Below are 22,932 nucleotides of genomic sequence, written 5' to 3' on the forward strand. Positions count from 1 at the left end.
AACTTTTGAAATTAGAGGAATGAAATGGTTAACGTCGGTAATGTCTGCAAGTCCCATTGCATTGCTTCCCTCTCTGCAGAGTTCATTAAATTCTCCAGTATGAGACATCTGCGCCCCCAGCTCCTCCTTGCGTGATCAGCTTCATTTTTTTTCCAATTGCCCTCACAGAGGGGATCGATTTTACACTTTAAACACACACACACACGCGCGCTTACCGCTACATGCGCACACAGCAAACTGCACCAAATGAGAAAAAAACAAGGTGCCTTTATTATAATCAACATGCAGTTTACAAGGGAAAAAGAGTTCACAGATCAGTGTCTACAACCCACACCAAGCTACCCCTGCAAAACTCTTTAAAATTTAGGAAGGTTATTAAGAAATTATTACAATTATGCTCCCCACCCCAAAAAAAGAATTCTGTAGAAAAAAAAAACAGCCCATAATATCTCTGAAATGACAGAGATACTTTATTTCATAACCAGCAAGCCTTCTACGAGGGAGTAGCTAGCAGAATTATGTGTGCATTTCTGCAAAACACGACCAGGGAAACTAATATCCAGGGAAATAGTTTGAATACAAAGTGCAATGCTAGTTCTCAGAATACATTCATCACATTTGCGCTATCGACGCGTTTGCTCGTTATCCAAATAGGGTATGTTGTCATTTCTTTGGGTTGGCTGAGATCCGCATGCTGGTTCGGTAAACTCGTATCTAGAAACATCTGGAAGATATACAAGGATGGATTTCCCGGCTAAGGCCATCAAAGCCAAAAACATGCAGTAGTCTATTTCTTTCTCTGAGCTAGACAAAGGTCTATGTATTTACATGAATGTGTGTGGGGGGGGGGGTCTTAAAGGGGGGCGCAGGGGGGGTAAGCAAATGCACACTTGTATTGTAAACATGTATATAGCTCATCCGTCGTCAGGGACTGAAGGTCCTTGTTGACTCATAGTCTGACATACATTTGGGTTTGATGCCTTTAGCGTTGTAGTAATCCACCACCTGGTTCGGGACTTCTGCCAGAACACTTTTTGCCAGGGCAGCTGGGGACGCCTGCCAATAGGTAGACAGACAGACAAGAGAGAGAGAGAGAGAGGAGAAAACGGAATACATTAAAAAGACTTTCGCATCGCTAGCCACGCGTGACTCTCGCAAGCTGGAATTCACTGTTGAGCCTGATGCTGTCATAGGCTGAGAGCAGGGAGACTGACGAGATCAGACAAGCTTGTATGGGGAAGTGGAGAGGGGTGGGAGGTGGGGGCAGGAGGGGAGGGACGAAAAATTCCTACATGTGGTCCTCTGGGTTTTGGTTGGCATCTGAAAGGGTAGCCATTTACAATAAGTGAGCTGAACTTAAGAGTTCTCGGGCATCTGTTTGGACTTCTCCTCCCTCCATTTGAACACTTCAAAAAAAAAAAGAGAAGGACCACCCACGAGAGGTTTCAAGAGAATGTGTGCAGACTGGTGGATTAGACACCGACTCACATTTCAAGCACTTGAACTAACTTGCTGTGCTAATCACTTATTCCACCATGTTGCCTCTTCATGGGGAATCCATTTTCGGCAGTGAGGTGACCAGGAAGCGATCCCGGCGGATTGCCATAGGGCACACATAGACGGACTACACTGTCACTGAATCGGAAAATGAGCATCTCAACATAATTCCCTGAGACAATGCGCCATTAAAAGTCCGCTCATCGCCCTCCACCCCCTTCGCTTCCTCTAATTTCTCCCCCGCCCCCCAAAAAACAGCCACTGGCGCTTTCCGCTCCTTCTTACCTGACACATCCAACTCTGCCTGTCACACACTTGCCCGCTCCTCTTAATCCCCTCTGAAAAGAAACGACAGAGCAGAAAATCACCTCGCCACCTCTGTCACACACTCCCTTGCTCCCTTTTGTCATTAGCTCGCCTCTCCCATTGACCCCCGCCCACCCCGTCACCAAACACGGCAACGACGCCTTCACCCCCACGCTGACTGTTGACTTCCACTACCTGCGCATCCTTTTATCAAGATCTTTGGGTCCCTACCACCTCCCCCCCAGACTTTGATTTGAGTCGCCATCCACCCACGGGCAAGCGCTCAATCCCGGCAGACGGACACTTTCTGTATGGTTGCAACGTAATCGGTTGATTTCTCAACCTGCCAAAGAGCAAACTTAGCGTAACAAATCCAGCCAAACAGGGCCTGTCAAAGCCTGCCTAAATCAATGCCATCTGATTACGCCCGCTCACCACATTCGTCCGTCTCGATCTGCTTGTCGAGAGTAAAGAGGAGGTTGGAGAAACCGAAAGGGGGAGGGTGCTTTCTTCCGCGCCGTCTACTGTACGACTAGATGACGCTCTACCGACTAAATGAAGGTGACATTTGGTATACGATCTGTGAGACGGCTCGCTCGCAATGTAAAAGCCGACGCGCTGCGCTGCCAGACTTGCACCGTGTCACATGTCATCCATCTCGAAGTGCCATAGCCACCCACGTGCTTGAAATCCTTAAAGGGCACGAACTGGACGATGTCCCGGAGGACGGGCTCGCCCTTGGGCGAACGCAGGATGCCGTCGTCGCCGTCCAAAATCTGCATGTCGGTGAAGTCGGCGTTGCCCACGCCGACGATGATGACGGACATGGGGAGGTGGGAGGCGTGCACGATGGCCTCCCGCGTGTCGGCCATGTCGGTGATGACGCCGTCGGTCAGAATGAGGAGGATGAAATATTCCTACGGCGGGACACGGGGAGGGGAGAGATTTTTTGGGGAGGATGTGGAGAGGCGTGTTTGATTTAAAAAAAAAAAGAGAAGAGGAAGGAGTTAGAGCAGGAACGTGCGACCTCCCTTTGCTTTATGAAGGGTAATAAAATACAAATGAAACAACAATTAGTTTTTTTCTGAATTCAGCAATGATTTTACACTCAAAAGAGCGAAATTTGAGTTCTTCAAATAAACGAGACAATAAAGGATAAAAGGTCTGAAGTATGCAGCACATGAAAATGAAAATAAATCATATTAAAAATGATTCCCCCAGCCCCCACCCCCTTCCACTCTCACCATGGCCTCTTTGGTGTGCATCTCCTCTGAGGCGGATGAGGCTACTTTCTGGATGATGGGGGCGATATTGGTGGGCCCGTAGAGTTGAATCTTGGGAAGGCAATTTTGGTAGGCCTCAACCACACCTTGGATTCCTGCAACGTGCACACGTGGAAACACATTACACTGACATCAACAAGACCGCGGTCCTTGGAAAACCATTTGCTGAAACAATCACGTTCTTCTCGGGTTGTTTTGCGACACAACAAGGTGCAGGGATGCTGTTTTTTTTTTTTATTGTGACATAATAACCACAAACCCAAGATGGCACGTCCAAGCTCACAGCAAGAAAGCCGCAATGTGCAGGGAAGAGTACAGAAGCCCATTTCACACATCTAGATGAGTGTTATTATTCTCTTTGTATTGTAGCCTGAAATAATCGCGCCGCCCAGTGACAAATCTCCCGATTGGATGTGCGTGCGTGCGCGAGACAGGAGGAGAAAAATTTGGCACCGGAGAACTATTTCCATCCTGTGATGCGGGGATGTGAATGAGTCAAGAAACAAACAAACCAAAAAAAAAAAAAAAAAAGACATTCAGCGATGTGTGTTTGAACAGCTCACCGGCGCATTCGGGATTATCTTCGTCAAAGTTGACGGCAAAATCATGCGACACCTTCACGTGGGGGCAGAGAAAACAGGGCCTTAGTGCGACGCCGGATGCATTTTGCCTTTCATCTGCAACAAAACCTCGCGACGCACACATTCACAGACACACACGCACTCCACCTACCTTGAAGTCAGGCGGTATTAAAGCTCCAAAACCAAAGGCCGGGAACATTTTATCGCTGGAGAGAGCCACGATTCATCGAAGAGACCAAGAAAGAGAAAATAAGATGAAAGGAGTAGGAATTAATGACTTTACGTGTATGCGTGTGTGTGTGTGTGTGTGTGTGTGTGCTCCAAATGAGGTGAACGCTGATGGTTGGAGTGTTCGCTGTACCTGTCATAGTCTTGGCAGATCTCCCCCACGGCCACTAAAGCTTTGAGATACTCGTTGGGTTGGTAGGGGTGGATGTAATGGAGGGAGCAGCTGTTTCGAGGATCCCCATTGGATGCTGTGAAGTCTATTGCCACCTGGGACACGCGCGCGCACACACACACACACACACACACACACACACACACACACACACACACACACACACACACACATGCCCACGCCACATATGAAGCACTCCCACCAACACGACCACTTTCCACTTGGTGAAGGCAACTCACTGTGAACTGGATTTGACAGCCACCCATGATGTAATCCAAGAAGGAATACATTTTGATGATCTGTCATGGGGAAAGATGTTTTAGTGGGGGAAAAAAAGTCATAATCAATCAACCCTGGAATCGTTGAATTCAATTCACAATGGCGGACAACATTTGAGCACTTGAATATTTGCAAAGGCGCCAGTGGGGGAGGTTGACTTTACCTTGCAGTGGTTAAGAAAGACAACCCCAGAGTTTCTGTAATTCTTCTTTTTCATCTGATATTTAGGGTTGATGCACTCCCACTGAATCGGGAGAAAACACTCAGATAAGAAAGTGCAAATCACGTGGTAATGGCACGTCAAGGAGAGCGTTTGAAAGTTGGGTTTTTTTTTTCATCCATCCATTTTCCAATCCACTTATCCGGTCGCTGGAGCCTATCCCAGCCGTCTTCGGGCAGTAGGCGGGGGACACCCTGAACCGGTTGCGAGCCAATGGCAGGGCACACAGAGACAAACAACCATTCACGCTCATCCTCACACCTCGGGACAATTTTGAGCGTTCAATCAGCCTGCCATACATGTTTTTGGAACGTGAGAGGAAACCGGAGTACCCGGAGAAAACCCACACAGGCCCGGCGGGGAGGACATGCAAACTCCACACAAGATCCAACCCACGACCTCTGCACTGTGAGGTCCACGCGCTAACCACTGGACCACCCAAAAATAAATCGCACAAGCTCCGCTTTTTTTTTCTCCCGGAGAGCCTGTGATAGCGTTTTGAATGCGGTCTGTGTTGCATCGTTGTGAACTCAACAACGATGTATGAAACTCTGAACTGCCATGGCCATCGTTAGAGAAGACCTTTGACAGTTTGGAATTCCTCGTTCTAATTTTATGGCGTTCTGCTTCTTTGCCTCGAATGATATTTTGGAGCTTTAGAAGAATTTGGTCTTTATCTATTCCACAGTACGTTTGTATAACATGATAAATATTTGGTCCAAAATCAATTCGGCGCAATCATCTTTGGTCAGATGAATGGAGAGATATCGCAAATGATGGACAAAAAAAAAAGAAGAAAAAGCACAAGGTTGAAGTACAACTGCATGAAAGGAGATCATTATCGCGACGGTGGTTCCTTCCAGAAACACGTCCGTCACCACCCTTGATCCCCGCGCTGATAAATTAAGACTCAAACAAAGAGAAAATCCTTGAACAACTTCTGCGTCCCCGAATTGATTTGAGACCGGTTTCAAAGGCTTTTATTTCTTTCGTTCTTCATTAAACTCGTGAACATTGTGTCCTTGGCTCTACGAGGGAACGAGCGGCACGCGGGGTTGCTGCCAGAGCAAAGTTCATCCACCTGAACTGGTGATGATATGCGGTTGTGTCAGTGCCCATGGCATTGTGGGTAACTTTTTTTTTTTAATTGCAGTGCTCCTCTCTGCAATACAGAGTACATGTATTATTTTGGGCACAACGCGGTGGCACGCTCAACTCATATTGGCGAACGTGATTCACGTCGCCGCCCCGCTTTGATTACATCTCACCTCACGACTATTTGAACAATCAGCATAATTTGATGGAAAAATGGCAGCGGGGGGCGATTGTGCGCGTCTTTTATCCCGCAAATGATTGCAGAGTGTGAAGCCGCTTCTCGACACTGGCTTTGACGAAGGCGTTTATTTTCTCACCTGCTTGCCCTCCTGTTCTGCCCTCATCTCCTTAAACGTGGTCTGAAACTCCCCAATGAAATCATGCTTTCCATTCGAGTCCCAGTCCCAAACGGTGCACTGAAAAAGACAGAGCCCCCCAGTTAGAGCGCAGCTGCAGCATCACCTGAGCAAATACACACGCGCACACACACACGGGAAATGCCATGTTGAATGATTGATAACGAGGTGTTAGTAGGGGGGCAATGGCGCGGTGAAATATTAATCTGAGGATGCTGAGAGGGATGTGGCCTAAGAGACGCTGTGTTTTGCCCGCGTGCGCCTTAATGCAAGCTCCCAGAGGAGCCGCCGGCGAACAAGACAAATGGCCGCAATCCTCGAGAAAAGGCGAGAGTCAGCAGGCCGCGGCGCGCGGAACGAAAATACGCCGTCCTTTCATTTTAACGCGGCTGACGGCTTACTCGTTTTGCTAGCTCCCGGGTTTCATTTTAGCGGTAACATTATCACGTGACTGAGAAGCGCTACTTGACGTGCATCAAGAGTGACATATTGTTGGCGGATGTAACAGAGGATCCGGTAGTTTTTCAAAATAAAACATCAGGCCCAGCACCAAATGAACCACGTGGGGGGCACTGATGTAGAATTCTAGAAAAACCAAAATAACGGTGATGGATTCATGTATTGGTCAGTATGGAGCGTTGTTTGACAAGAGTCGGCGGGAAGAGAGAAAATTTGCACCCTGCCATGTCTCAGTATAGCGCTGACGCTTCAAACGGGTAGCCGGGGAAACCAGCGCCGAGGGCTCGTACGTGTGCGCGTTAGCCCTTTTCCTCCTGCTGTCAGGATCCACGCAGAGTTAAGACGCCGCTGAATATTTGATGATCAAGCCGATGTTTATTCATGGCCAGGATCGCGTTCCGAGTCGATGCGCGGGGCTCCGCTCTCCCGCTCATTTACACAAATCTGTTCTGGCAAGCAAAGGTGAAAGTTTACCAATTTGAGCTCTTTCGCATCTTCTCCCGTTCTTGAAATAACACCGCGGCACCATGAAAATTGGGAACATGACCTGAAGTCAAACCACGGTTTGGCGGTGACCTATTTACATAAAACATGGCATTTAACGATATATAAAAAATAGATGGGATTTTCAGGGGGGGGGGGGGGGGGATCAATGGCGTGCTATTACACGGCCGAGGCGCACCTGACAAATTCAATGACAGAAAGTAATCTCGATTTTCGACTCATTGAAACCAGGTCTAAGTTGTGGCGCAGGTGGCAAATTGAGAATGTGATGGATTTGTTGATCCTTCACTGCCTATTCTTAATTACGCTTAGTCAACGTAATTCATTTTTACTATTACTTGCGTCATAATATCCGAAAGCACTCTTGAAGGCCTTGTGGAAGCAGATTAAAGTTGTGAAAATTGCGGAGAGCAGTATTTGTCCGTTTGTTTCCAAGTTAGCAGGCTATTTTATGATTTCATCAAGGATGCTGTAAGATACGCAGATGGAACTCATTTGCATTCGGTGCCCAGAAGGAAATGATTCCATCTTGACAGGAAATAGCCCTTCTAATTAAAATGCTTTATTTTGTGCAAAAATTGTGAAAACAGAAGAAATAAAATGATGTCTATATTTTTTTTAAGACCCGCTATAAATAATAACGATCGCGGACTCACCTTTAGCTCCCTTTCCTGGTCTCCGCTGCAGAGTGTGTTCAAGGAAACTTTGAAGGATTTCCAAACGGGGCTCAAGTTGTTCATGACCGTCTGAACAAATACCAGAGAGGGGATGGAGGGTTGGGGGCGTGGGGGGGGGGGCACAAACAAACAAGACTCTTAACGCTCACCAGAGATGAAGTCATTAACTCCCTCCCTCTGCGCGCATGTAATTACCTCTGTCCTGTGTACGAGGGACTCGCTCCCATCATCATTGATTCGAAAAATCTCCAGGAATGGATCTGACTTGCTGAAGAAATCCTTCAGAGGGAAAACAAATCCATAAGGCGGCAGCATAAATCATTCACCCTCTAAAAAGAATCATTATTTCTCCCTTCTTTCTTCACAATCTCTCTCTCTCGCTCTCTCTCTCGCTAAATTGTCCACCTCTCCCATGGTTACTTCCACAGTTCCCCCTGAGGCACAACCTGTTTGGATTAGTCATTCATGACTGTGCCCCGCGTGCATGCACGGCAAGCCTGAAAATGAACACAGTTATCACCGTGCCTGAGATAGGAGGGGGTTACTTAAGGTGACCGAATATCTCAGCACAGCCTCCTTTTGGTTGCACAAACCTTGTCGTCCAGCTTACGAGCACTGAAGGAGAGCTCGACGTAGTCGTCGTTGCCAGACAGCTCCTCCGCCGTCACCTTTGGAAGTCGAGTTGTCGAGAGGGCAGGAAGAGAGCGGGGCGAGAACGAGAAAAAAGGCGATGGAAATGAGACATCGGTCACGCTGAATGTGCAACGCCATCGCATGAATTGTCCGGTTTCCCGGAAGCGAGGTGTGATTGTGAGTAAGTGTGTTCGGCTGATTTGGAACGCTGTCACACCATGATAGAAGACTTTCCGGCAGTATTTCCCTGTTTGAGGAGCGCTTTGGTGAGTTTCCTTTGAGAGACAATCTGAAAACGAGACGTGCAAAAAGAGAATATTATTAAGAGCGGACGAGAGCCCCCCTCCCAAAAAAAAAGTGCTTCCCTCCCACTGCCCTTATTGGTCGGCTTGGTTCGGATGCGCATGGTGCAAAACGGCACAATAGAGTACAGTGGTACCTTGAGACGTTACACATTCTTCAACCGAAAATTTTTGCTTCGAGTTGTGAACCTAAATTTGAAATACGAACGCTGCCAGTGCAAATAGCAACGCGTGATGGAGCCTCCGGCTTGAGAGTCGCAAATTTCAAGTAGCGCCAAAAGGGCATTTTGTCCGAAGGCCGGCACATGGCAATAACAACGTCGTCATTGCGTCTCTTGCTTCCACAGCTAATCTGAAAGTCCTGCAGAATAGTAGTCGTAGTTGGGAGACAACAGCTTTTCCAAGCAGATCAGTACTTCTGGTGCATTTAGGCTGCGGCAACATAAAACAACGTGCGAGTCTCATGAAACAAAGCTCTTGACAAGACTTGTGTTGCAAACGCCGTTGGCTTAATTCAATTTCAGGAAACCTCTGCCTAACGCTTTAAAGAATCCTTTTTTCATGTGTCAGTAAAAAAAAAAAAAAAACAGCTTTCTGCTGACCAGGTCAACAGCAAACACACATTTTATAGTTTTGTTGTCTTTCTTGGTGGCCAAAAATGGAATTAAAAGCTGCTTAGCTGGCATTTCCTGAGGATCCGCTTAGGTCATTAGTCTTTTTAATGAGCGCGAGGCCTATTTTTTTCCCCGCTAACTGCCTGTGTTTAATGAGTGCACCTCCACAATAAAGCATATATTTAAATATTGATTGCATGGTCATTAGGGGGGAGGGGACCACCATGATATAAATTGTGGCAGTATGAAAACAGACTAGGTCACCGGAGAAGCGCCAGTTCACTTCCCACCTAAGGCATCCTTGAGCAAAGTCCAAAATCCTTTTATATTCTCTCTTTTTAACCCATTGGATAAGTAACAGGAAGTCAGTTCGCAAATTCGGAAAGCAGCGCATATACCTGAGCAAAATCCATTTTAGGCAGCCCGGTGCTGCAAGTCAGTGCTCATTTACACACACATTCACATTTATCCCATATTGTTAGTAACAGTAGCTGACTTCAGGCAAAAAAAAAAAAAAAAACACATCCCATTGGGATTCCATGCACCGCAGGGCTTTACCTCCCTATCGCCGCAATAACAGGACACAATTGATGATACACGGTTGAAAGCTCAAAGAGCTGAATTCCGAATCAAGTCTTCCCGTTTTTACTTGCGCACGCTGCATTGCTGCAAGTAGGAGCCTGACAGATGCACATGAGGCACATACAGTATGTAATACAGTCGTGATTTTTATATATATATATATATATATATAATCACACCCAGACTAGATTTTTTGGTGTATGAAAGGAAATTTCATTTTTCAAGGTTTTTTTTTTTTTCTGTACCACTGCATGCATAAGGTGTCCTCTAAAAACCGACAGTGGCCCTGGAAGCTTATTTTGGATCACCGGTGAAACTTACAATGTCTAACTATCTTATTTTTTAACGACAGTGGCCCGAACCGAAATCCCACACTCCCCCCTTGCTGAATCAAAGCTGATCTTTGTGGCCAATCCTGAATTCTGCCATCGAGTCTATCTGGAGTCAAATTCATTTCATCAGTCCAAAAAAACTATGAGGAAAAAAATCAGTCTTTGGGTATTTTTGGGCGTCTAGTCTTAACTTGGGCATGTATAGAGTGTGTTGATGTCCGTCGGCCTTCATTACACAAATACACATTAACCAATTACACGCAAATCTAGTAAGCATTCAGCTTAATCCCTCACGTCGTACTCGTAAACATGCCGCACAGAACACGTCGCGGTTACATCCAACCTGTCCCAAGGTGCACTCCATGGCCCCGAGGAAGTCAGCATCACGGAGGCCATTGTTGCCCGAGCTGATGTCGAGAAGTTCGAAACGCAGCCTTTGCACCTCTTCAAAGTAGTAATCCACCAGAAAGATCTTGGAGAAGACTGGGCCGCTACTGCTGCGGATCACTTCCGTCCGGTCCACCTTTCAAAACGTGCGCAAAAACACAAGTTTCAGAAATATTGCGTAAAAGCTTTCGGCATTCCCTGCAATGAATGATGACTGTGATATGCATCTAGTTCCATATAAGTCATCCGATTCACATTATTCCAACTTAAGCATATTCCCCTCCCCCCAAAAAAATTCACACCTTGCGGGCTATTATTTTTCTCATTCCAAAAATTCAGTTTTCCCCAAAGACAAACAACTATTCATCTGCAAAATTCACACGGAAGAGCCATTTAAATCTTCAACGAAGCAAACATGCCTGTTTTCATTCAGGCCCTAGAACTCAGAATTGTGAGGCCTTTTATTTATTGCGACATAATTGTCACCTTGCATCTTATCCTATAGTATTCCAAGTAACACTGGAAAGGTGAGAATGTACTATATATTCATAAATTTATAATTTCACTGATATTCGGCCACTTGGAGGCAGCAAACACAATACTGGCTGATGTGAAAAGTTTTTCCTGTTTGGTTGTTTGTTTTTTTCCGTAGCAGTTTTGTGATTCATTTTCTGTTGCGTCGCTTTGAGAATTGATGAGGGTGAGCCATTCTCCTTTCGTGTCTCTTTTTAGATTTAAGCCTCTTGGTGCAATGCAGATAACAAAAATGACAACTGTCAATCTGAATTCTGTTTCTGAGCCACGATGTCAAGTCTACATGAATGCCTCCCGTAAATCTAAGAATTGGACTCAAAGAATACAAATTGGAGATTGTAATTGTTCCGTTTTTATTGTGGTGGATTTTTATTTTTTTTATTTTTGGTGGGTGGTCTTCATAACTATACAAAAGGCAGGATGTCATTAAGCACAGTGCTGGTGTGCATCGATTATGAATCAGCCGACTTCTCAGCACCGCGGCCGCTACAAATACAATTAAACAGCACTACATTGTGCAGACTTATCAACTAGCTGTTTGACGACGCAGAGAGTATAATTGTTCTTACGTTCTCCTCCCCCCACCAACACCTCAAGGAAGAAAGGAACAGAAACATAAATCAGTCCGGTGGGGGCCGGTGGGCTTTTGTCAATGCGCTCTTCTTAAAACGCACGCACCGACACAATTGGCACAACGTGAAGGTCATCCGAGCAGGCGCCACGCTCGAGTATGAGTGCGCCTCAGCGTCCCCGTTTTTGGGCTGCCAGATTATGTAAATGGACGGCGTACAGAGTGCACTTGCTGTCTTTAGCCCTTTCATGCACCACCCGATAACAAGATAAGCTGTCCTGTCCATTGTAGTAACCGCTGTGCCTGTAAGGGTTAAAGAGAGGGATGTGGGCTAAGAATGTCTTTCCCCGGGATCCGTTTTGCCCTGACAAAACTCCCCTCCTCCACCGCTCCTCTCCAGCTTCACTCCTTGAAAAGTGAACGCAACCCATCTGCTTCACGTGTTCAGTACCCCGTGGAAATTACACACCCAGCCCATCGTTCCCCTCCGTCCGTCAACAGGCTCTACCTCAAACCACTGGCCGTGTGACTGCATCTTCAGAACCACGCAAGGGTCAGGTTTGGAGAGGGCGTCTCGGTCCGAGATTCCCCGACAGGCCACTCTGAGCTCCACTTTGGTGAGGCACGGAGAGCTGATGAAGCCCAGCGTGGCCTCTGCAGACTCGTAGATATTGCTCATCGTGAATTGCACAGTCACCCACTGAGAGGAGAAAGGGAGAAAGAAGAACAGATGCGTCGGTGTAATTTTAGAACGAGACAGACGGACAGACAGACAGACCACACCTGAGACCTTGTTACACAACTTGAGTCCGATGACATTGGGGAGGGGGAAAATCGCTAATTGGGTCAGATTCTGACATTTCACTGAGGGGCGTACTCACAGCACTCCAAAATGACACCTATACATACATTGAATATTGAACAAGGTGGCAAAGCAAAACTCGGTGTCAAAAAAGTTTTCAAAGCACAGCTGTCGGAAAGATGTTGAAATAACATTTTTTCGAGCGTTGCGAGAACACGTCAAAATGACGTGTGAATTAGAGACACTAATGGCTGGATAAATGAGGTGCCTTTCAACGAGAACAGATTATTACTCACCTACGCCTTGTGTTTCAGATGAAACAGCGTTCTGTCATTCTATTCTGGTGCCGCACTGCTTTTAAAAACGTGGTGTGTGCAACGTTAGAGATATGGGAACAAATATCAATGAAAAAGCATTGGTACATGTTAATTACCGGTAACTTTCGAGCACATTTGGATTTAATTTTTAATGCTTAATGATCAAGCGGTGCATAAAATGACATTGCTTTACAATCGTATTCAGTCTACTAAAATCTCTGTCTGGGTTATGACGAACACTTAGGCCCACTACACGACTGCAATTTAATTGTAGTCGTGACGGTGCAACCTGGCAAAATGTGAATTTTTTTTTGTTAGTTCATACTTAGTGTAAAAAGTTTGGAAACCACTTTGGTACAATATTTAGAAGGGTTTCCATCCTTCCGTTGAGATTTGAATGGGGCCCATTATTAAAAAGAAAGAAATAAAACTCCCTCTTAAAAGGCACTTGCGGCATCATCAATAAACGCCCCCTGCCTTACGCTAATGAATGTTAATGTGCTACCATTTGTCAACCCAAATCAATCTGACATCTGTTTAAACTCAATCAGGAATTTATTGCACACTCCATCGCATGAATAAAAGAGACAAAAATGCACAGATGCATTCTGCGAGCCCATCATGTACAAACCTCGGCTAGCCTCCAGCCCGTTAATCTCGGCCCAGAGGATAACCGCAAGTCTGCAGATGTGCTAGATGCTACAAAGTGAATATTTATGTCGTGGTCTAGTAGTATCCTCCCTTAGGGATTGAAGCTCCTGGAATTGGGTCTGACTCTGACCTGGATCTCGCTACCCCCGTCCTCCATTATTCATGTTTCTTGTGCGGGTGTGTGTATTATTTTTAGCGAAGTAGAGCCGAACGGTCTCGCTGACGTGCGGACACGGACAGAAGCACAGGACAGGTGTGTGACATACAACTGCCGTGTGTCCAGGTGGAGCATTCTGTTTGACATTTTCGACACACACACACACACGTTTTACTTTTTGTTTTTTTGCGATGACTAAGGCTACAGAAAATAAAGGCAAAGAGATGATGATAACCATAGAACAAGAACTGTAATTTAATGCATCAAATGAAAAGGTCTGTCTACTTGGGTCACTCTGAGTAATTCAATCAATTAACAATCAATTATATAGATACATTCAGTCAAGCAATACCGAATGACAAAACATCCACAATTATGTTTCTTATGTAACTTGTTGACAGGCACATTATAAAATTCCACAAGGTGGCAGTGTCGCTAACCCTCCTCCTTTCCATCAATCAGCATCTGGCGGGCAATTTTGTGAGTGTATGCCGCTTTACTGCATGTCGGGGTTCCAGGCTTCCCCAAAATGGTGGCATTTTGGCACCTCAAATTTGAAACAGCGCAAGTGAGTTTTTCATCTATTTGTGCCTGTGCGAAGTAAGTTGGGTGACTTTTTTTTGTTTCTTTTTTTTTTTACTTTTTAAATTGTTGTTGTTGACAAACTTCTGCTCCGCACTTCAGCTCATTTATCAGTACGATCATGAAAACGAGTGGACATCGATGTCGAGTGTCCGGCTCTAAATGTTCTACCCGTGCTCTAAAGTGAAGGATGGATTTGATTAGAGGAAAAAAAAACTCGCCTTAAATCGGTTTGAAGTGAGGAAAAAAAACATGCAATTTTCCATCCTGCCAAAAAGAAAAGTACAAACCCATTCAGTGAGGAATCCCGACGCGGACTCACTCAATTTGCCTTTGTCGGCCATATAAAATGGTATCGCAGGTTGGCTTAAAATTGACACTCAAGTTGAAAAAAAAAACCTGCTCTGAAATTGGCGTGCACTTGAAATAGAAATCAGGATTGATGTGTCATGTGTATCTCTTCAAGGCTCCATTAGTTGTTCGATCCATACTGTGACAATCAGTCAGTGCTCTACCTTGACTGTGTCTGGGGGGACGCCCATTCACCTTTGCTGGTGCATGCGCGCCTGTGACAGATGTGACATTAATAATTCAGCCACAAGAAGAATCAAGTCCACTGCTATTGCCCTTATTGATTACCGGACAAGGTGCATCGTGGCATCGCTTTTCCACACGGGCTCTACGAAAGCGGCAGCGTGTCAAGCAACTCTAGGCAGGTTAACAGTCATGACACAAGAAACAGAATCATCTTCAGGTGACTGACAAGACACCCCAAATTGATTTCCAGGATGGGTATCAGGACACAGCGGTTGGAGATCAGAGAAGGATTGAGTGTCTGATTGGATTTCGATCGGCCGCTTTTAATATGCGTGATCAAAGGCCTGCTGAACACGGAGGAATTCTTATCTAACTACACATGAAGGCAAAAATGTACACACGCTGCAAATGTTTTTGCAAAGCATGCGCCACACTTTTCACGTGCGTTGTCAGAGAGGCACAGCAGCAGCTTTCATCCGTAAAACTCACCCCACTGAGACTTGTCGAGAAGGTCCGGGTAAGCCAAAGAACTTCCCCGTTGTTGACGTGACAATCACGGGCACCTACCTCGCCGTCTCCGGACCCATCTCTCTCCTCCACTCGCACTCTTGGAGGATTTCAGTCACCCACAACACCGCAGAGCTGAGGATGGATGGCGCTGACAAACCAAGTATGAGAGCCGCATTCAAATTCCCAACGGGCAAGCGCGGCCAGGACTCCTTTCCCTGGGTTGACTCTGGATAAAAAAAAATGGGAGGAGGGGTAAGGTGGGGGTGGGCGGTGCGCCACTTACCGGAGTTTGTAATCCGCTGACTTCAACGGGGGGCCGCGGGGAGCGCGCAGCATCCAGGGACCACGCTGCACTCGCGGTGCGGTCTACCAGCGTCATCTAGCGGCCGCAAGGGTGGTAGCGTTGCTTTTTTTTCCGGTTCTCCAATTTGATTGGCTCGGATGCGCTTCAGCGGTTTTATAATAAACGATGACCGCACACCTGAGACCAGTTGGTGGTCCATCGAAAAAGACCCCGCAGCAGCAAGATGAGTTTTCTGGGGGATGAAATCAATCAATAAGAACGGCACTCTCCAATAAGGCGGCTAAAGTTTCATGATAACTCAGTTTGCTATTTGTTTTAAATCATTTGGTATTCTGATTTAAGATATGAAAACCTTTATTTGTCTCACAATGGAGAAATTCCCAATTTCTATCATTAAACTGTTTGTTTTATGTTTCAAGACCCCCCCCCCCCCCCCCATACACACACGCACAAATACTAAATCATGATACACACTGTGCCTTTTCTGGTGGAGTAACCACTTTATGGGTTGATTTCACAGAACCTAATTCATCAACAAATGCGATAGAATTATAAACGTTGCTAATTATTCAGCAGTGACGGGAAATTAATGTTTGCTTGCTCTGACTTGCTCTGAGAGGATGGCAGAATGCTTATTATTGAAAAATTGAAACAGTTCAATTTCGAGGATATCACACCTAGTGTGAAGGCCCTCTGCAGATTACGTTGACATGGCAACATGGAGTCTGACATCTGATTGGCACCCCCATAAATAAAAAAAATGACGTGTATATACTTATTGCTGGCAGCAGTGCAACCAAGAACATTGCTTACAACTTCAGAGAATGGACAGTGAATAAATTCATACAATTTCATGGAAACCATCTGTGGCATTTAGGTTGTAAATGCAGGTCAGTGCTTCTGAGTGTCTAGGCCAGCAGAGGACATGTAAGCCCTGTCGGCTCTCCACTCCCCCACTGTTATAATAAATCCGGGTCAACAGATCTAACCATTTGCACTAAATGTAAAGAGGCTTTTGGGACACCCTGTATTAGAAGGTGCATTTTAATACAGGCACTACAAGTTTGCCAAATGTTGTGATGAGTGGGTGGACATTTTATTTGCCTTAATATCATCATGTCGCCTAAACATCATACACGGTTTTGAAGAAGCTTATGACGTGTGTGTGGCTCTGCATCGTCAAACGATTTGGGTTTTAAGCTTTATATGAGGCCACATGGACACCAGCCCACATGACAGATGATCCAAAAAAAAGCATCACGAACAAGCACATACATTTGGAGCACTTCTGTCTCGAATGAGACAGTCACCCCGAGGGTGAGGTCATAGCGTATTTTGGAGTGAGTAAGCCCCCCATCTTTGTGCGGTGCGACCACGCCCCGGCCCCTACCGTGCAGTCAGTGCACCAGGCTAAGGCTAAGCTAACGGTACATCCGGGTACTCTGCTCCATTGACAACCCTGCGAAGATGGCGACTACTGGGAGGAGTGCATCATTATCCTCCACCTTAACTGGATCCAAGACCACGCTGGAGAACCCGGAGGAGGATGACGGGCAGAACTTGTGGTGCGTGTGATCTTTCTTTGCAACGCAGATCATCGATAGCGGCGGTGCCTCCGGGCGCGAAAGCCCAATTGTTCCGGCGAGGAGCCTGGTTTTGACAGTTAACCGCCTGCTAACGAGGCTAGCTAGCATCAGTACCAGAAGGAGGCTGGTGACAGAGCAACGCGTTAACCGTACTTAGCCTGTCGTTCAATGTAATGCATGAATCGTCGTGGCGTAATCGGCTTCTTGTGTCTACAGGTCGACTATCCTGAGCGAAGTGTCAACCCATTCAAGATCTAAATTACCATCTGGGAAAAATGTCCTGGTTATGGGTGGGTACAGTAGATGTGCAGTCGAATATCTGGAACGCACAAAGATACTGATGAATGTTTCATCGAGAATCAGCGTTAGGTTTCATTGAGGTCTGCACACAGAGGCAGGGGCATTTTCCCCGAGAGTGGGCTTGTATTTCGCAGGACACTGCAAGTCATTGTAGCATCCTAAGTGGCTACGAGATGGGATGCTGAGCAGAAGATGCGAATCTTGAAAATGAACACAAACGCAGGGCTAATCCGCTGCCTTGGATAATCAGAGAGTTTATTGACGTGCATCGTGGCAGACAGGGTCGTCAAGTTGAGTCTCAATCAAAACATCAGTGCTGAATGGGGTCCCTCTGTCGGCACGAGTGGACATAGCACAATGGAGGAATTGACGCAGCCGTGTCAACACAACAACAATCAAATTGGCTTTAAAACCAAGACAATAAAGCCGTATGGCTGGGAAGTGTTTGCGCCTACTAAAGAGTGATATTTGATGTCTTTGTAAAAATGTTACGCTATTGTTACAAAACCTAAATGCAAGAAAAAAAATCTAGATGCACTTTCTACTGCCGATTTTACTTTCCACGGACCCTGTATATGCATTATTTGAAAACACAAAATACATAACCGACTGTGTGTGATATGCCGAAACAAACCTGTGCACTTGTGTGTTTAGGGGAAGTTGGCTCGGGGAAAACCACCTTGGTTGCCAAGTTACAAGGGGTTGAAGAGTATATGAAAGGGCGAGGTCTCGAATACCTCTACATCAGTGTCCATGACGACGACATTGATGGTATCTCACCCTTTTTTGCAATTTAATTTTAACATTTCAAGATATATTGTTGTGCTTGGAATCTTTTAACACTCCCGATTTTGGTTCTTTGTGTTTAGACCACACGAGGTGTAACGCGTGGGTCTTAGACGGAGACTTGTACCACAAAGGTCTACAGGGAGTGGCTGTACCGGTAGACGCGATCGGCAACACGTTATTGCTGATAACGGTTGACATGTCGCGGCCGTGGAACGCGCTGGACTCGCTCCAGAAGTGGGCCGCGGGCGCGAGGGAACACGTCGACAAACTACGGGTGCCTCCAGAAACGCTGCGGGAGCTCGAGCAAAGACGTGAGTCAACAGAAAATACGTCTTTTGTCTTACCAGTGCTTGTGTGGGGTTTTTCTTTTCCCTTTCTTTTTTTTTTCAATTGTCCATTGGATGGCAACCAGTCCCGGGTGTACGTTGCTTCTCACCCAAAGCCGGAGGCTCCTGCTCACCTGCGACCCCAATGGGGACAAGCAGTCTAGAAATCAGATAAATGGAAAGTAATTGTTAAGTAATCTGGCAGGCTGTCATCACGCACAATAGGAGCCAGTGTTTTAACGTGTGAGCACGGAAATGCAAAAGACATCATCGATCTTAATCTTCCAACTGTGTGAATGTTTTCCGTGTAGTTGTAAAACAGTTTCAGGAATACACGGAGCCTGGGGGTGGGGAGGATGGGACCTCACAGAGGAGGTCCGATGAGGAGGAGAGCGTCTTGCTGCCCTTAGGAGACAACACCCTCACGCACAACCTGGGCATACCCATGATAGTGGTCTGCACTAAGGTACATACTTCCCACTAAGTGTCTGGAAAAGTAGTTCATTTAGCTAGCTGAGAGTTACACACAGCGTGGACCCGCATACGATGATGCATTGAAAAAGATTCTTGGGTTTCTACCCTGTGTAACGCTGTGCCCGCCTTCTTGACGCCGACCGGTCCGTCCTCGCAGTGTGATGCCATCAGCACTTTGGAGAAGGAGCACGACTACAGAGACGAACACCTGGACTTTATCCAGTCCCACATCAGACAGTTCTGTCTACAGTGTATCCTTCGTGGAATCGATGCCGTGCATTTTTCCGCTCGGCAGTCGGTTGCAGTTTAACGGGGTGGTCGAGTGCACGGTGTGACTGAACGTGAAGTTGATTCAAATATAAAGTAGGATTGCCAGAAAACGGTTGCAAAATTTGCCTGTTTTACAACCGTGTTGAATGTAGAGATAATTAGTAAAATTGCTTGCGCCGTGTCTTTAATTTCAGTACCAGCCAATTCTAGACCAAGTCTGAAAAGACGTCTAAAAACGTCTTTGGGAGTGAATGTGGAATTGTAATATTGCCATCAGCGACCTTGACAGAGGTGACAGATGGAGCTTCTCTTATCTACACATCCGTGAAGGAGATGAAGAACCTCGACGTGCTGTATAAATATCTGGTCCACAGACTTTACGGCTTTCCATTCCACTGCCCCGCACAAGTGGTGGAAAGAGATGCGGTCTTCATGTAAGTGTGTGTGCCGTTATGCAATCCATACACACGCTCGTCAATTTGCTCGTGGTCATACCGCTTTCATGCTTGACGTACTGTACGTGCGATGGGTTTCATTATATTCAAGCAATCGCTTCATTTTATTTTTTATTTTTTAAACCTCCCTCTCTCATGTCAGTCCCTCAGGTTGGGACAATGAAAAGAAGATTGCAATACTTCACGAGAACTTCCAGACCATAAAGACAGATGACAGGTTTGAGGATGTGATCGTTAAACCACCAGTCAGAAAGGTAGTGACATCAATTAAATAAAATTCCATCAGCAAAAATAAAAGATTAAAAGAAAATAAATCATTGGGTGCCAAATCCCACAGGTGCTTGAAATGCTTGAAAATGTTCTTCTATTTTCATTGAAAGAACCACTTTGAAACTGTTTTAGATTGTCCATGAAAAGGAGATTCAGGCTGAAGATGACCAAGTGTTTCTGGTAAAATTGCAGGTACGGAAACATTTCAATTGTATATGTGCAATTTGTTTTTTGGTTGTACGCTAACATTAACTATATTTATCTTCTACTCTTTTCCGTAGTCTCTGCTCTCCAAACAGCCTGCTGTTACTGTCGGGCGACCGGTGGTAAGAGTATTTATATTTTATTTTATTTTTTCCTCCCCCACTTTCTGGATCCGACGCAGAAAAAATCCCATGACGTTGAGCAAAACGTCTTACATTCTTAGGACACGACAAACAGAGCACCCACTGGTTCACCGCGGACAAGCAATCGTTCTGCAGCCGCCAACGTGGCCAACGCCATGCCGCAGTCAGGTAGACAAATACGTCACCAGCGTGAGGCAGTTGGTTGAGTTTTTATTTATTTATTTTTACTTGGGCTAATTCCCGTTTACTGCAGGTCAAACCAGTGAGGGGGTCTTAGCCAACTTCTTTAATAGTCTACTGACAAAGAAAGCAGGCACAGGAGGAGCCGGAACGGCAGGAGGTGGCAACAACACTCCAGGGACGGTACGCAAATCAGGTGAGTGCCTGCACACGCCGGCGGTTTGTGGTTTCTGTGACCTTTTGGCTTTTCATAAAAAGTCATCATAGAAAGTGAGCATCCGGTCCTCCCACAATCCTCAGTCATTACTCATCCCTGCCTATTTTTTGGTTTGACTTTTCACTCCTCTCTTCCAACCCCAAAGAGTTAGCAACATCATCACACTTCTGTTCTCCTTGTATCTGTTGCACGGTAGAATCGGAAAAATGTCTTTTTTGTAACCTCATTCCTCATCTTTGCTGTCCAATCTCACTTTGAACAAAACTCACCACGTACGCATGTGTGTGGCCCAGTCATCAGAGGATGTTGGCCCCGATAAGGTGTGTGCGAGCAGGACGTTCTCCAATTATTGTTGCTCGTGCATATACATATATGTTCTATTTTCTCATAATTCCATCTCCTTGCTGAACCTTTTATCAGCATCCAAGCATGAAGGATCCAACCACAGCTACGCCCCTTTTGAGCAGTAACGCCGCCGGTATTTGCATAAACTGAGAATTTAAGCACATTATATAAAAAGAGGCTAGCTCTGAATTGTAAGCAGCCTCTTTTATTGTTTTAAGGCATGTGGCGTTGCATTGGTCGTATAATTTACTCGTGCCACACACATGACACATGATTCCAATTATGGCTGACCAACGGACACTTGACCAATGAGCATAATTTTTTAATGTCTCACAGGATTTGCAGCATATTATAGTTACGTATTGCATCCAGCCCTAATTTCAACATGTGTACATGTCCCCTGCAGCTCTTTGACTTGATATGTTTTGTTAATTGTTCCACTGGCTGATAATGTGATCCCGCATGCTTCTAAGAATGAAAAGAAAAGGTTAGCCTTTTCCACAGCAAACCTAACCCCCAGCGTCTCGCTGATATATGCCTTGCAGGCTCAAAATTGGGCCTGAGTGATGTACAGGCGGAGCTAGACCGCATATCCAACCGAGAGACGGACTTGCCCAATGCCAGCGAGACCCCCGCCCCTGACGCCCAAGAGACATGAAGATCATCACACTTCAGTCAATCTACTTCTCTCAGCCACCCTCCGCCTCTTTTGACCTCCCTGCCTCCCTCCTCCTGCTCTGATCCACGGATATACAGGGGATAATAAGAGGGAAGTAGGGAAAAGGAAAAGGTGGACACCGAGTTTTTTCAACCCATTGTCTTTCACCCCCCATACGAAGACTTGCCTCTCTCCAAATCCTCTTCTAAAAACTACCCCCACCCTTTCAACCCCAAACTACCCTTCTTACCTGGCTGTTACACGGGAGGGAGAATGTGTCACTGTAAATGCAAGAATGGTTACATGAGTAAGCGGACCAACTTGGGGGGATGTAGTGCTGGAATGATTTTTGAAAATATTCATTGCGGGACAGAGAGTGAAGGTGTTGTTCCATCCATTAATTGTGATGGTTCAATTTCTGTGTGTGTGTGTGTTTTTAAATGGTAGAAACTGCTGAAAGACATGTTTAAGAAACTGCACTTAGATAATAGGGTTTTGGGCCAGTTACACAAGTAAAGGATGTGAGAGAACAAAAATTAATGCCTGAAACAAGACTTTTTTTTTTTAAAGAAGGGACAAGTGTGTGTGTGTGTGTGTGAGTGTGTGAGTGAGAGAGAGAGAGAAAATGAAGGACGTAAGTGCAACCTATTCATATGTTGGAGTTCTATTTACAAACCAAAAAGGGAAAAAAAATGACTATGCTCACTACACTCATTGAAATACACTAAACCCCACACTCAACATGGACAAAAAAACTAAACAAAATGATACTTCAGTTTAGCATGGCGCACACTTTGACATCTGACCAACCTCCCTTCGTGATACACAGAAACTGCAAAAGGCGAGTGAGATTTACTTGTACAGAATGACGCACTTGTGATTCCAGAGGCAGGGTGGTGGTTGGCCAGAGGATGTCAAACCATGGTAGGGTCACATCAAGAATGTACAGCCATCGTCTTGCTGATTGGTCCCGTTATTTCAGAGCTCCGTGTTGGCGTTTGTATAATCTGATCTGTTAAGCAGTCAAATAAAGGTATTTATTCGGAGTCATTCAATGGGTGTCTTAAAACAATGCAATACAAAACATCATTATATAACACTTTCATTAAACAGATTAATGCTTTGCAGCTTTTCAGTTGCATCCAAGGAAGAAAATTGAGTGGAATTATTTTCAGTTGCATGCTGCAATTTCTGTTACTGACATAAAGATGTGTCCGAAAAGCATGTTCTGAATATGATTCAC

At 45.7% G+C, this 22,932-nt stretch overlaps 2 protein-coding genes across 3 annotated transcripts; one reads left to right on the forward strand and one right to left on the reverse strand.

Moving 5' to 3' along the window:
- Positions 1 to 247: 247 nt before the first annotated feature.
- Positions 248 to 18,754, reverse strand: cpne4b (copine IVb). Of its 2 annotated transcripts, XM_052071921.1 has the most exons (17): positions 18,492 to 18,754; positions 15,148 to 15,704; positions 12,121 to 12,312; positions 10,464 to 10,643; positions 8,508 to 8,579; positions 8,251 to 8,325; positions 7,853 to 7,936; positions 7,637 to 7,726; positions 5,979 to 6,077; positions 4,510 to 4,590; positions 4,307 to 4,366; positions 4,029 to 4,162; positions 3,819 to 3,873; positions 3,650 to 3,701; positions 3,048 to 3,181; positions 2,484 to 2,720; positions 248 to 1,056 (listed from the first exon to the last, which is right to left on the reverse strand). In XM_052071921.1, exons 3-17 carry the CDS (start codon positions 12,289 to 12,291, stop codon positions 925 to 927), a joined length of 1,656 nt encoding a protein of 551 aa, XP_051927881.1. In that variant the 5' UTR covers positions 12,292 to 12,312; positions 15,148 to 15,704; positions 18,492 to 18,754; the 3' UTR covers positions 248 to 924. The 2 variants fall into 2 exon arrangements, with proteins under 2 accessions (XP_051927881.1, XP_051927880.1); XM_052071920.1 differs by lacking the exons at positions 15,148 to 15,704; positions 18,492 to 18,754 and adding an exon at positions 12,396 to 15,141.
- Positions 16,869 to 22,739, forward strand: dync1li1 (dynein, cytoplasmic 1, light intermediate chain 1). Its single transcript, XM_052071924.1, has 13 exons — positions 16,869 to 17,037; positions 17,275 to 17,348; positions 18,013 to 18,129; positions 18,228 to 18,458; positions 18,785 to 18,939; positions 19,105 to 19,198; positions 19,516 to 19,651; positions 19,815 to 19,926; positions 20,075 to 20,134; positions 20,224 to 20,268; positions 20,370 to 20,457; positions 20,543 to 20,665; positions 21,577 to 22,739. The coding sequence occupies exons 1-13, from the start codon at positions 16,940 to 16,942 to the stop codon at positions 21,687 to 21,689; spliced, it is 1,446 nt and encodes a 481-aa protein (XP_051927884.1). The 5' UTR covers positions 16,869 to 16,939; the 3' UTR covers positions 21,690 to 22,739.
- Positions 22,740 to 22,932: the final 193 nt, after the last annotated feature.

The sequence above is a fragment of the Hippocampus zosterae genome, chromosome 7 (assembly GCF_025434085.1).
Source record: "Hippocampus zosterae strain Florida chromosome 7, ASM2543408v3, whole genome shotgun sequence".
NCBI lineage: Eukaryota > Metazoa > Chordata > Actinopteri > Syngnathiformes > Syngnathidae > Hippocampus > Hippocampus zosterae.

Bases quoted from the DNA above. Each gene is read 5' to 3' on its own strand.
- cpne4b (XM_052071920.1), bottom strand. From the start codon at position 12,431: ATGTCATCGGACTCAAGTTGTGTAACAAGGTCTCAG. The intron at 12,313-12,395 runs GTGTGGTCTGTC...TTCTCCTCTCAG, and splicing joins GTTGTGTAACAAGGTCTCAG to TGGGTGACTGTGCAATTCAC. The intron at 4,591-5,978 runs GTGAGAAAATAA...CTCCCGATTCAG, and splicing joins CAGAACAGGAGGGCAAGCAG to TGGGAGTGCATCAACCCTAA.
- dync1li1 (XM_052071924.1), top strand. From the start codon at position 16,940: ATGGCGACTACTGGGAGGAGTGCATCATTATCCTCCACCTTAACTGGA. The intron at 17,038-17,274 runs GTGCGTGTGATC...TTGTGTCTACAG, and splicing joins GATGACGGGCAGAACTTGTG to GTCGACTATCCTGAGCGAAG. The intron at 18,130-18,227 runs GTATCTCACCCT...CTTTGTGTTTAG, and splicing joins CCATGACGACGACATTGATG to ACCACACGAGGTGTAACGCG.